This window comes from Prosopis cineraria, unplaced genomic scaffold, assembly GCF_029017545.1.
Source record: "Prosopis cineraria cultivar Desert tree isolate PC_DT_omini unplaced genomic scaffold, ASM2901754v1 PC1, whole genome shotgun sequence".
In the NCBI taxonomy this organism is placed as follows: domain Eukaryota; kingdom Viridiplantae; phylum Streptophyta; class Magnoliopsida; order Fabales; family Fabaceae; genus Prosopis; species Prosopis cineraria.
This window is the reverse complement of record NW_026555332.1, coordinates 47,428,830-47,440,575: the sequence shown is the minus strand read 5'-3', so window position 1 is coordinate 47,440,575 and position 11,746 is coordinate 47,428,830. Positions and strand designations below refer to the sequence as shown.

The 11,746-nt window shown below is 33.1% G+C and overlaps 1 protein-coding gene and 1 long non-coding RNA gene across 6 annotated transcripts; one reads left to right on the top strand and one right to left on the bottom strand.

The window, feature by feature from the left end:
- The first annotated feature begins 962 nt into the window (after positions 1-962).
- On the top strand, positions 963-9,676 carry LOC129313530 (uncharacterized). 4 transcript variants are annotated; one of them, XR_008594000.1, is made up of 4 exons: positions 963-1,454; positions 2,498-2,804; positions 6,211-9,309; positions 9,561-9,676. It is a non-coding gene; the product is annotated as an uncharacterized LOC129313530 (long non-coding RNA). The 4 variants fall into 4 exon arrangements; XR_008593999.1 differs by lacking the exon at positions 9,561-9,676 and adding an exon at positions 9,387-9,553; XR_008593994.1 differs by lacking the exon at positions 9,561-9,676 and having other exon boundaries at positions 994-1,454; positions 6,211-6,632; positions 9,209-9,553.
- LOC129313521 (F-box/LRR-repeat protein At2g42720-like) lies at positions 2,556-6,659 on the bottom strand. 2 transcript variants are annotated; one of them, XM_054956720.1, is made up of 4 exons: positions 6,538-6,659; positions 3,584-4,606; positions 3,113-3,292; positions 2,556-2,912 (listed from the first exon to the last, which is right to left on the bottom strand). In XM_054956720.1, exons 2-4 carry the CDS (start codon positions 4,574-4,576, stop codon positions 2,556-2,558), a joined length of 1,530 nt encoding a protein of 509 aa, XP_054812695.1. In that variant the 5' UTR covers positions 4,577-4,606; positions 6,538-6,659. The 2 variants fall into 2 exon arrangements, with proteins under 2 accessions (XP_054812695.1, XP_054812705.1); XM_054956730.1 differs by having other exon boundaries at positions 3,584-4,566.
- Positions 9,677-11,746: the final 2,070 nt, after the last annotated feature.

The window sequence follows — 11,746 nt, the reverse complement described above, 5'->3', positions numbered from 1 at the left end:
CAATCCAAATTAATTCTTACCATTTATTTAAATATTTTTAATATTATATTTATTAATATAAAAATTTTAAAATTTTAATAAATATATTTATTATCAAAACAAATATGAATCACTAAGCTATTGAAACCTTTTATTATATATATGCAAAAAATTATACATATATGTGTGTGTGTTAAATGTGGGAAGGCAATGTTAATAAACTAAAATCTAGTAATCAATTATATTTAAGATACTTGTTATTCATACAATGTCACCTACCAATAGACAATGTATACTTTTAATATTAATAATATATAAAATACTTGTTATTTTCATAAGGTGATTTGTAATAGAGAATATACATATTTAACAATCAATGATGTATAAAATATTTGCTATTTACGTATGATGACTTGTCAATAAAAAACATATATAGTTAGTAGTCTTGTTTTATAAATCCTAGGATTATATTTATAAAAAGGATCAAAAATTAACAACTTGTGACTGGTTTTATAGTCACCCCGTGCAAATAATAAAAATTTTATATCAATAACTATTAAATATATATGTTTTTCATTAACAAGTCACCATACGTGAATATCAAATATTTTATACATTATTGATTGTTAAATATGTATATTTCTATTGACAAATCACCTTATAAAAATAACAAGTATCTTATACATTATTTATAATTAAAGGTATACATTGTTTATTGGTAGGTGACACTGCATAAATAACAAGTATCTTAAATATAATTGATTACTAGATTCTAGTTTACCAACACTGCCTTTTCATGTTTAACACACACATACATATATGTATAATTTTTTGGATATATATAATAAATGATTTCAATAGCTTAGTAATTCATACTTGTTTTGATAATGAATATATTTATTAAAATTTTAAAATGTTTTATATTAATAAATATAATATTAAAAATATTTAAAAATTAATTTAAATAAATGATAAGGATTAATTTGAATTGAAATGACGAGCACCGAATCAAATTCCATTACAACAGCTCATACCAAGGCCCCGGCCAATAGAAAGCCACCAAACAAGGAGAGTTATGACGGACAAGATAAGAAAGCAAAGAAGACAGTCAAAAGAGGGGTCAAAGGGGAGATCGAGCAGAGCATCACTTAGCCAACGCCTTCCCTGCTCTCAACCGAAGCAGAAGCCGCCTCTTCATTGGATGAACTTGAGCCCAAAGCACAACTTTTTCAAGACGCAGATCTAACACAAGGAGAATAGCTTTCTTAAAGCTAATGTCTCAGCCGCATCTTCACCAGATAAGCTTGAACTCACAGGAGGCGGTGCAGATCTAGCACTCGGAGATCTTCAAATCCAACGTTTCGGCTACGATTGACGATTGAGGGATAGCTGCCTCGCCAGATCCAGAGACGTAGCCGACAGGGTTCCCTTTCAGCCCAAATACGAGTCTGAGTGATTTGAGTCTGCATCAGCAGGTATATCCTTACCCGCTCCCCAAAAGAATTAGATCCTTATTAATCTTGAGTTATTCTAAAACAAGTGCCGTCCCCCCCCCCCCAAAAAAAAAAAAAGAATTCTCCCCTTCCTCCGTGAAACGGATCGAATTCGAACTGACGAGCTGCGCTGCACAGGGTAGCCCAAGGGCGCTTGACTTCTCCTCTGTCACTGTGTATCTCTTCCTTTTTCTGTTGTTTCTTTTAACCAGGGTTTTATTGGGTCATATTTCATCTGTATTCCAAACTCTGGTCCCGCCGTACATGCCAAATCGGAAAGCTTTCATCCACGCCATTCTCTTATTAAAAAACAGACAGGGACATCTTTTTTTTTTTTTTAATTTTCTTGAGAGAGAGCTTTTAATACTCCACAAACCCTTTTAAAAATAACTTTCGTATCATGAAATGATAAAACTCTTCTTGTTTTTGTTGTTTTGCTTGAAAATGATAAAACTCTTCTTGAAGTTTGCGAACGTAAATGATAAGACATCGCATGTATCACTTTTTAAAGAATTTTCATGTTTTTATTTGTAAGCGACTTTGCATAATCTATAAAATAATTAACAGCTTTTCCAATAACGTCCTTGATATTAATTATGACAGCAGATGGAAAGGTTGTCAGATGATTTAAGACCAGTTTGTTTGAGCTCAACAAAAAGTGATTTTCAAATTAATCGTTTGGCTCAACGCAAACTTAATAACAGGGAATATGAAAAAGTATTTTTTTTTTTAATAAAAGTGATTATGTTAATAAATAGTCTGGATAGCTCACCAAAATAAACCGAAAACAGTTTTTTATAGAAGTAATTATTTCACGAGTCGAGCTAAATAACAATCACTTTTTCCAGATCCTTTGAGAATCACTTTATTGAATTTGAACAATTAATCATTTTAAAACAAATAGATGTATTTCTTATAACTTAAATTAGATGTAACTGTGAAGTCGGGAACATAAGTTAAATCCAGACTAGAAATAAATAGTTGTAAAAATTGGAAAAATGCCCAATCACCTTGTTTTCTTACAGTGACTGAACCAGAACAGACACGGGATACCAACACTCGGTAATGCCTCCTTCAGCAGAACTACTCATTATCTTCATCTTGGCGACAGAGTCGTGAAGGCTTCTTCAAAGAGTCAAGACTGTCGTATTGTGATCGACATCTCTTTCGATTAGGTGGGCATAAATTAATTGAAATTGCAGGAGAAGCACTCTCCAAACAATTCAAATAAAGCTTCAAATATTTGTGATAACAAGATGGGTAAATAAGTGTCATCTCTTCCATGTCCACGCACGATTTCTTCAACATCCCCATTAGAAAAGCCATAGAGTGGTACATGTTTCTTATTCTTAACTTCACTTTCTTCAATCCCTTTATTTTCTTCCATTTAGTTTTCCTACACTTCCTTAATACATCCTTAAAGCTAAATGGATCGGGTGCCTGAAATACCAAAAAATTCACATAAAAAACAAGTTATACCACACACACACAAGGGGCTAATCAACATAAAAGATTGACTTGTAGTTTCAAGTTTAGAGTTAATCTTTAGAGAGGATGAAAAAAAAATAGTTTCAAAAACTAACTACAGGAGTGAAAATTGCAGAAGATAACACGTAAAGGAAAAAAATATTCCTGCTTACCTCGTCAGAATCCTCAAAAGGATCGCTTATAAGGGCAAGGGTAAGAGTTTCCAAATTTGATATTCTTTCCAAAGAAGTAGTTAGAACATCCCGAACATCATCCTCAAGAAAGTACCGGGCAACTTGTATTTCAAGGTAGCTAACGTTTCCAAATGAAATGGGTGACGTTCCATCTAAAAGCTGCTTAGAGCCCAAAAAAATAAAAACAAGGAAAAAAAAGACCTGTTAGTTTAATTTTTCATACAAGCCGTGTGCTAAAATTCCACTAAGATTCCAGGGTCAAGTTACTCATGTGACCAACAAATTTTTGCGTCGACCAGGGGCATGGAAAAAAAAAAACAAATAAAACTTTAGATAAATAACACCTACATTCTACTATCTGTATAGTATTACTTTTCCCCCTTTATAATGGAAGAGAATCCACATTGCAGCGTGTAAACTACGATATGGAGCTCACACTCATGAACTAACCTCAAGTGTATCCGTATCTGTGTGTAGTATTCTGGCCCAACGTATAGCTTCAAATAACTGTTTGACTAAACTCAAATTCTGGACCCTCAGATTAGTGATAGTGGCAACATGCAAATTCTTGAATGTCCTTCTATCATAACAAAGCTTTGTAGGAGCGCCTTCCCACATAAGGCTTTGTAGATTAGGCGCAGAGACTTCAACTACAATCTCATCCATATTCAACCTATTATGAATGCAGCGACCAGAGTCACTATAGCAAATGATGTAACTCAGGGCTCGTAGATTGTCGGTGATGATCCTCACAGGTTTAAAGCTGCAGCAATCATGAATGGTTAAATCCTCCAAAAATGAACTTCGTATTGTAAGGTCTAGTTGTTTTGTTGAGACGCCCGCCATATTGACTTCTCTGAGGAATAAACTTTTTAAGGACGGGAAACTCTGAGAAACCCACGCGCCAACTGAGTCTTCGGTTTCAATCCCCTCCAAGTGAAGAGCTTCAAGAGAAGCAAGCTTCATCTCAGGAAGCTTCACTGAGAAGCATGAACTCATAATTAGTTTAAGAACTTTCAAGGACTGAAATCTAGAGAGGCTTGTGAAGATTGAAGGTAACTGGTAATCAAGAGAGAGTTTGTCGATACGAAAAGCTTGAAATAATTTATGGATCCACTGCTTGTGAAGCTTACGGTGTTTGCGTTTCGTACAGAAAGATGAGAAAGAAAGTTGGTTAATTTTCAAAGCACGAGGACGTTGTCGGGAAAGGGTGTTCATAAAATTGAAGACATGTAGGCATGAGCAGTTAGGAGAATGATGAGGTTGGGAGAAGGAGAGAGAGGGGGCGGAAATGCATAAAGCTTGGAACCTTCTAGACAAGGCTCTAAGTCTTGCTATGTCATTAACTTCGAGGAAAGATAAGATATGGTGAAGAATGGCATCTGGGAAATTGCTTAGCGAATTTCTTGACTCCACTTCCATTGCGTGACTTGCTGCAATCATATATAGCTAGGGATGAATGAAACTGGAGACCTAGAATTTTGATCAATCAATGCAGAAAAATATTCATTATTTAAATAGGCATTAATCAAATAAACTTGGCGGAAAATTAGGAAACTACTTGCCTAATTTGATTGCCTAATAGTCATGCAAATTTACACCTCCATTTTGACCTATTTTCATGATAGGTCACCTACTCATACTCTAATTTATGACTTCTCGAATAAACCAGCTCTCAAAAGCCCTCAATAATTCATGTATAACGAAACTGATGTGATATCAATCAATATAATACAGGAATCATCTTCAAAATTTTCATCATAATCATAAATGTTAAATACTTAAACAAATAAAAATGTGGGAGATAAAAAAAAAAAATGTAGGCTCGTTTGTCTGCTTGACTATTCAAATCAAACATGGGCTACACCCTTAGGGAGATAAATTCAACAGAAACAAATTGGATTCTTTACATTCATGTGTTTATACATTTAGAGATAAATAAAATGCTTTTACCAAAAGATATAGCATGCAAAACATATTTCATCTCTACAACCACTCTCTCTCTCTCTCTCTCTCTCTCTCTCTCTGTCTCTCTCTGTGTTTTTTAAATTCACTGTAGATTAAATATTGACTTTCGAGGACGCAGAAGACCTGAACAGTTATCAATGCATATCTTATCAAAAATGGGGGAGAAATTGGAATCCTGGACACAAACAGAAGTTATTGGATACAGTACTATCAAGGATATGAAAAGCAGAATGTGAATATCTATGAAGAGATAAAACAAAAGCCTACAATTAAAAGCTTTTGTGTTTCTCTAAAAGAAACACTGCACGTTAAACACTAATTCTCATTAAAAAAATATCTCGTGTTTTTTTTAAGAACCTGTCATATTAATTAGTCTGGATTAGCCATGTCGAAACCTATCTAGCCATTGGCTAGATGCAGGGAAGAAAAGGCAGTTTTCTGGGCGCTATGTCTGGTTTTTGTGTTGTTACTAACTTACTAATAAGAATTAAAGTGATTTGAGAACAGAAAGGGCAAATTATGAGTATTATCAGTCAGAATCCTTTATAAATTGGGTATATTACATTTAAAGAGAAACAAAACAAGGTAAATATGAGAAACAAGGGTTTTAGAAACAATCCCCCACGCTATGATGTTTGTGACTTTTGTCCCTGAATCAGTTTATAGACGTACATTTATAGACAAAGGATTTGCTTCTGATGTGTAAATATAAATAAAAATAAATGAGCCATCAGTTAGTTGCCAATATTACTTAGTTAGGAAGGGAGGTAGCTTGTTTCCGTAAGAATGAATTATAAGGAATCCTAAATGTAATCAGAAGCTATGCTTAAGGAGAAATTCAGTGTGTTATACAGATAAACCTCTCCTCTCTCTTCCCCCCCCCCCTACTTCTATTCTTTTCCCCTTTCTTTTCACCACCATACACCAGCTTCTCATCCAAATTAGGATGCTAGTCTGTCTGTCTATTGTCAATCGATGTATTATCTATTACTGTATTTATAAAGACAGAGCACTTGAAACGAGTATAATACCACATACCATAAATCAAATAACTTGCCGTTCATTCAGATTTGTCACCAAGAAACTGACTCAAATTTCTTTGCACACAGGTGATGAAATCGAAAATTATCATTGCTATTACAAAAACTGAGACCTAAAGCATCGAACTTGGAGACTGAAGAGAAGAAAAAATGGAGCTAAAGCAGTAAAGCATCAAACTTTCCGATATAAATCGGAGATAGCTTGAGAACACAGGCATCAATGGAGTAAAGAAATATAACATGCAGTAGTTACTACAAATTTGCTATCACTTATTACCATTTTGACTGGCACAGAAAGCATACGAAAAAAGAATGGAAAAGGGTGTCGTTGGGTTTGGGTCACGAACAAATGAAAGCATAACAAGACAAGAAAAGAAGAAGACAGGAAACACTAACCGGCGGGACGACGATCTGACTCGCCCGATGGCGTCACGGTTGCTGAATGTCGCAGAGTACTCTTCTTCGCGCGGTCACAGCCCCAGACGGCTGAGGTTTGTCCGCTTTATAGGTGATTAGAGTGCCAGGTTGGATTAGCGGCTTCATGTGGGCTCTGCCTTTATGGCCTGTTGTTTATGGTTTCAGGTTTCTAAATCCGATTTTTTCAAAAATAATTGATTTTTAAGCCTCACTTTTATTTAAAGGCTGTCTATAAATTCTTTTTTATTATTTTATACAGTTTTTAGAATTAAAATTTTATATTTTTAAATTACAATTATGATATTCAAAAATTAAAAATAAATAATAAAAATTTTACTTTTAAAATATAAGTATATACTCTGACAGTTTAAATTTAATTTAAAAATTAAAAATATTTTATTTTTTTAAGATGTAAAAACAAAAAAAGACTTAAAAGGGGCAACTGAGCGTGGGCTCATTTTTTAGGGTCTAAAAAGTGGATTTCAAAGCTTGATTTTTTTAAAAAATATTATTTTTTTAATACTTAAATCTTTATGAAAATGAATTTTAAAGAGCAACCCTCCGAACCTTGCTTTACTCATGGTGGTGTTGAGAGTGATAGATCTATACCATCCTGAATTTAATCTCACAGTTCATTTTGAAGGTTTTATTTTTATTAAAATAAACTTACAACATTATAATAAATTTATTCTATAGCAAATCTAGATAATATAAATTTAATTGGATCTTCCTCTAGTGAAAGATTTTTCTCACTCTTATCTTTAGAGTGTGTTTAGTTAAAAGAGAGGGAGGGGAGGAATTTTAATGGAAAGAGGGGAGGGATAAAGGGGAGGCAAGGGGAACGAGGGAAGAGAGTGAGATTTTAATGAATTTTTGTTTGATTTATGAAAGAATGGGAGGGAATCAATAATAAGTTAACAATTTTATTATTATCAATTTTAAGTTTATTTTTATTTTTTATTTGATTTATATTAAAAATAGTTATATTGTATTTTAGTAAATTTATTGTTTTACGGATATGAACTTATATTAATAATATTTTTTGCAAAATAAATACAGTAATTTTATATTTTGATAGTGCATCTAATGAAAAAAAATAAAATTTAAGACAACAAAATATATATATTAATTTTGTAAAGTGATAAAATTTATTTAACTATAAGAGAGAGGGACTAAAATAATGCATACTTTTTTAATATTAAATATAGTTTAAAATTTTTAAAATAATAAATAAATAAGTAATTTAGTTATAATTTTATCTTTCGTCTTCCTTCCAAAAAAACTCTAAATTGGAGAGGAAGGTTAGCAGAGGATTGGGGGGGGGGGGTTCATATATATATATATATAACTAATCAAGGTGATCCCATTCCCTTCCTTTATAAAGTACGAACCATATACAGTGCTATTGGTGGGATGTTGCGAGATTCTAATGGAGACTGGATTATGGGTTTTAACCGTAAAGTGAAACAATTATCATCTACTATTTCTAAAAGTCTTTGGCATTTTCAAAGGATTTGAAATTTGTTAGCAAAAAGGATTTTGAGTTTGCCGAGGTTTTCTGTGATTGTGCTAATGTTATATCTACAATTACAATAGAGAACCATAATTATCACCATTTCTAACAAATTATCAACTATACAAAAAAACTTTTGATTAAAAATCGAGAGGTCCAAATTAATTTTTTGTACACAGAAAATAATAGGATGACTGATTTTTTAGCTAAGTCAGCTTTTAGACTTAGTGATGATTTCAATTTGTATTATTAACCTCTCATTACTTAATTGGGGGTTGTTTTTTACTTTTGGTTTTGTTGTTTGCTAGGCTCTATTTTTTCCTAAGTTTTTCTTTTGTACACTTTCTTCGTGAATGAAGGTCTCTAGTATTTCTCCAAAAAAAAAAAAAGTACCAACCACATAAGGAAGGTGAAGCAACTTCGCCCACCTCCTCCAAAAACTCCCACCTACACACACTCTGTGATAAGAATCTTTCAATCTTCTTCTTTCTTCTTTGTGCTTGTATTGAACTCCACTTCTTTTTCCTCTGTCTATGCGTCATGCCTATGGTAATGGATCTTCTCTTGTAGCCTCAAATCCTTTTTTTCACCTGTATCTAATTTTCTATCTTTATACTTCTGGCTATTGGCCATCCTTTTTTAGCTACAAATTTGAGTGTTTTTCTTCATTTCACACTAATTAGCCTTTACTCCTTCCTCCCATAATCTCCATAATCTTATTGGCTGCTCTTCTTTTCCCAAATGATTTTTCTTTCACTGTATCTTCTTTTCACCTATTGGTTGTTGCTTGGGTTATGATCTTTTTGTGACTTGTTAGACTTAATTTCATCATCCACTAACTATTGCTCTGGCCAATCGCTCCCTCTGATTCACTAACTATTACTCTTTGCTATTTTGGTGTTCCTCTTTGTCATTTTCTAATTTTTAAATGTCTACGTTCTTACCTCTTATCTGTTTATCTGTTTATAGTAAATGCTTGTACTTATTTCCTTTCACTCTTGCTTATGTGGAAGGCAGAGTAGGATGTTTTTATCTTATCAGCTTCCAACTTATGGAAAACACTCAAATAGAGATTTTGTTGTTTGCAAATTATAATGGTCCCCGGTCTCTCTACAACTCGCTTCTGCTGGTTGACAGATGGTTTCTAAACCTTATGCTGCAAGAACTCAAGGTGTCAAGCTTCCTTCTTTGGGCACGGTGGGAAACCCTTACCCTTGGCAATACTGCGCTGGAGTATGGTAATGTTCTCTACTCCAGTACGCTCAACTTCTATCATGTTCGGTTTATGATTGATTCCAGACTTCCTCTCCTTTAGTGGGTTAATGTGCCCTTGAGCAATGATGATGATGTCTAGATTGAAGTCTTTTGTGAAAGGGTTTTTTGTCAATGTCATCTCTGTCGAGTTATTTGCCACATTTTCCAGACATGTACTCACTCAGTCTCTGAGGCTTTTGAAGGATTCATTATGGTTCATGGCCATTTTGAACAGGGTTTTGGCATTGCGAGATTGACGCACACTTTTTTAGGCGAAAGGACTTGGTTTCGGTGCTCGGCTCATCACCTAAATTGCATTGTTTCACAAATGTCTTTTTTGTTTTTTTTTTTCCTTTTTGGTTTTAAACCACGAGTTATTATTATAAAATAAATAAAAATAAATAATATTGTAAAATTATTATTGTAATATTAAATAAATAAATAATTTTGAACTATTAAAATTATACTTAAATAGTTCAGATATAAAGTTTAACCTCCACAGTTAAAAACTATGAAAAATTAAGGGAAAATTGACCTAAATAATTTAAAATAAGAGTTGAATATAACAAAATAATTAGTTCTTTCAACCAATATTTTCAGAACCGGACCGGACATTGAACCGAAAAGTCAACGGTTCACGGTTCTCATGATTCAACCGGGTTAGACCAATGATTCAACCGGTGATATAATAATTAAATTAAAAAAAATTATATATGTATATAATAATTTAAATATAAGAAATACATATGAAATTGCTATTTAATTTAAAAAAATAAAATATTTTAAGTTTATCATGACTTCACAAATCACGTGATACAATATAATATCAAATGATTAAAAAAATTAGTCATTTTTTTAAAAAATTGATAAAAATAAAAAAAATTTTTTGCACAGTCTGGTTTTTGAAAACCGGATCCAATTCCTGGCTTGATTTCAGTTCTTGGTCCGAGCACCGGTTCAAAATGGCTCAACCTGACTCAACTCTTAAAATGGCTTTTTTCTATGAACCAAACCGGTCGACAATCAGACCGATCCGACCATCCGGTTCGGTCCGATTTTAAAAACACTGCTTTCAACATAACAAGCTAATGTTTGAAATCTCATTGAAAGATGTACCTACATTTTAATACATGATCATGGCACGAACAATGTTACTTCTAATAGACGAGCAACTGTGCACAATCAATAAAATTAACGAAGCATAAAATATTTGCTATTATAATCCTAATTTTTAGTGTAGATCTGATTGCAAAAATTTCTATATGAAGGTCAAAATTTAATAATTTAAATTTATTTATTTAATATTACAATAATAGTTTTATAATATGTATTTATTATTATAATAATAAATTTGTGGTTTTAGAGAGAGAGAAAATTGCTATGAAACAAGATAGCTTAACACGTGTTTGGTTGGAAGTTTTCAAAGAGAAAGGATCATTCTTTTTGTTTGGTTAATATTTAATAAAAAGGGCAGAAGAGTCTCTTGTTTGGCTAAAAAATTGAATAAATATGTAAATTTAATTATTAATTATTTTTTAAAAATTACTGAGTAACCTGTAAGATGGTGCAAAATAAATCCAGAGCATCCATCGCCTATCATTCATTTCTCGCTGACATCCGTATATTGTTAATAGTATGAGACCCACACTTTCTCTCCCCCCCCCCACCCACCCCCCAACTTCATCCTCATTTTCATCTACCTCACTCTCTCTCTCCAGCTTAATAGTCTCTTCACTTTCACTAAGTCACACGCTCTCGAATCAAAGAACTGAACTGGCTCGTCCACCATTCCCAAGTCAAGCATGTCGTCGACTTGCTTCATCAAGTAATCTAATAACACAGGGAAATATACATATACCTAGAGGATGCAACAATTGTACCTTAATTTAAAGGAGATCGAGCGACGACGTGTGATCATCGAACACATTTATTATCGGGTCAAACTGGTCCACTAAAAGAGCATAAATCAACGAGTTGGACCTATTAACTGTTGGAATATTATTTATGAATTAGCATTAATTAATAAGCTCAATAAATTGGTCCTTATGATCTTGTGTAGACCGTGATAGGTGGACCACACAAGTGAACCCAATGGGCAGAGGTCCAACCCACAACCCAATAGCCGTCAGTTATTTCTTATCTCTTAACTGACTGAGTTAGAGATAATAGATAATATAATTATTTAATTATTTAATAAGGCGGTTACCGATCTGATCTATATAAGACGATTAGTCGGTAACCACAAAGACACGACTCATTTTCTTCTACTTTCATTATCTTTGAACTCTCTGAAGGCTCTGAGGACTTGAGGATTGTGTACCTGCCTGCACTCGAGGTAATCGAGATTTCTCTAACACTCATGGATTCTTCAGGTACGCATGAATTACTTTATTCTATCATATTATTATTATATATGTGAAT

What these genes read in the sequence shown, in the direction of transcription:
- LOC129313521 (XM_054956720.1), bottom strand. Translation starts at nt 4,576, where the DNA reads ATGATTGCAGCAAGTCACGCAATGGAAGTGGAGTCAAGAAATTCGCTA. An exon ending in CAGATACGGATACACTTGAG is followed by an intron (nt 3,293 to 3,583) that starts GTTAGTTCATGA and finishes GGCTCTAAGCAG; the next exon opens with CTTTTAGATGGAACGTCACC. An exon ending in CTTTTGAGGATTCTGACGAG is followed by an intron (nt 2,913 to 3,112) that starts GTAAGCAGGAAT and finishes TTGGTATTTCAG; the next exon opens with GCACCCGATCCATTTAGCTT.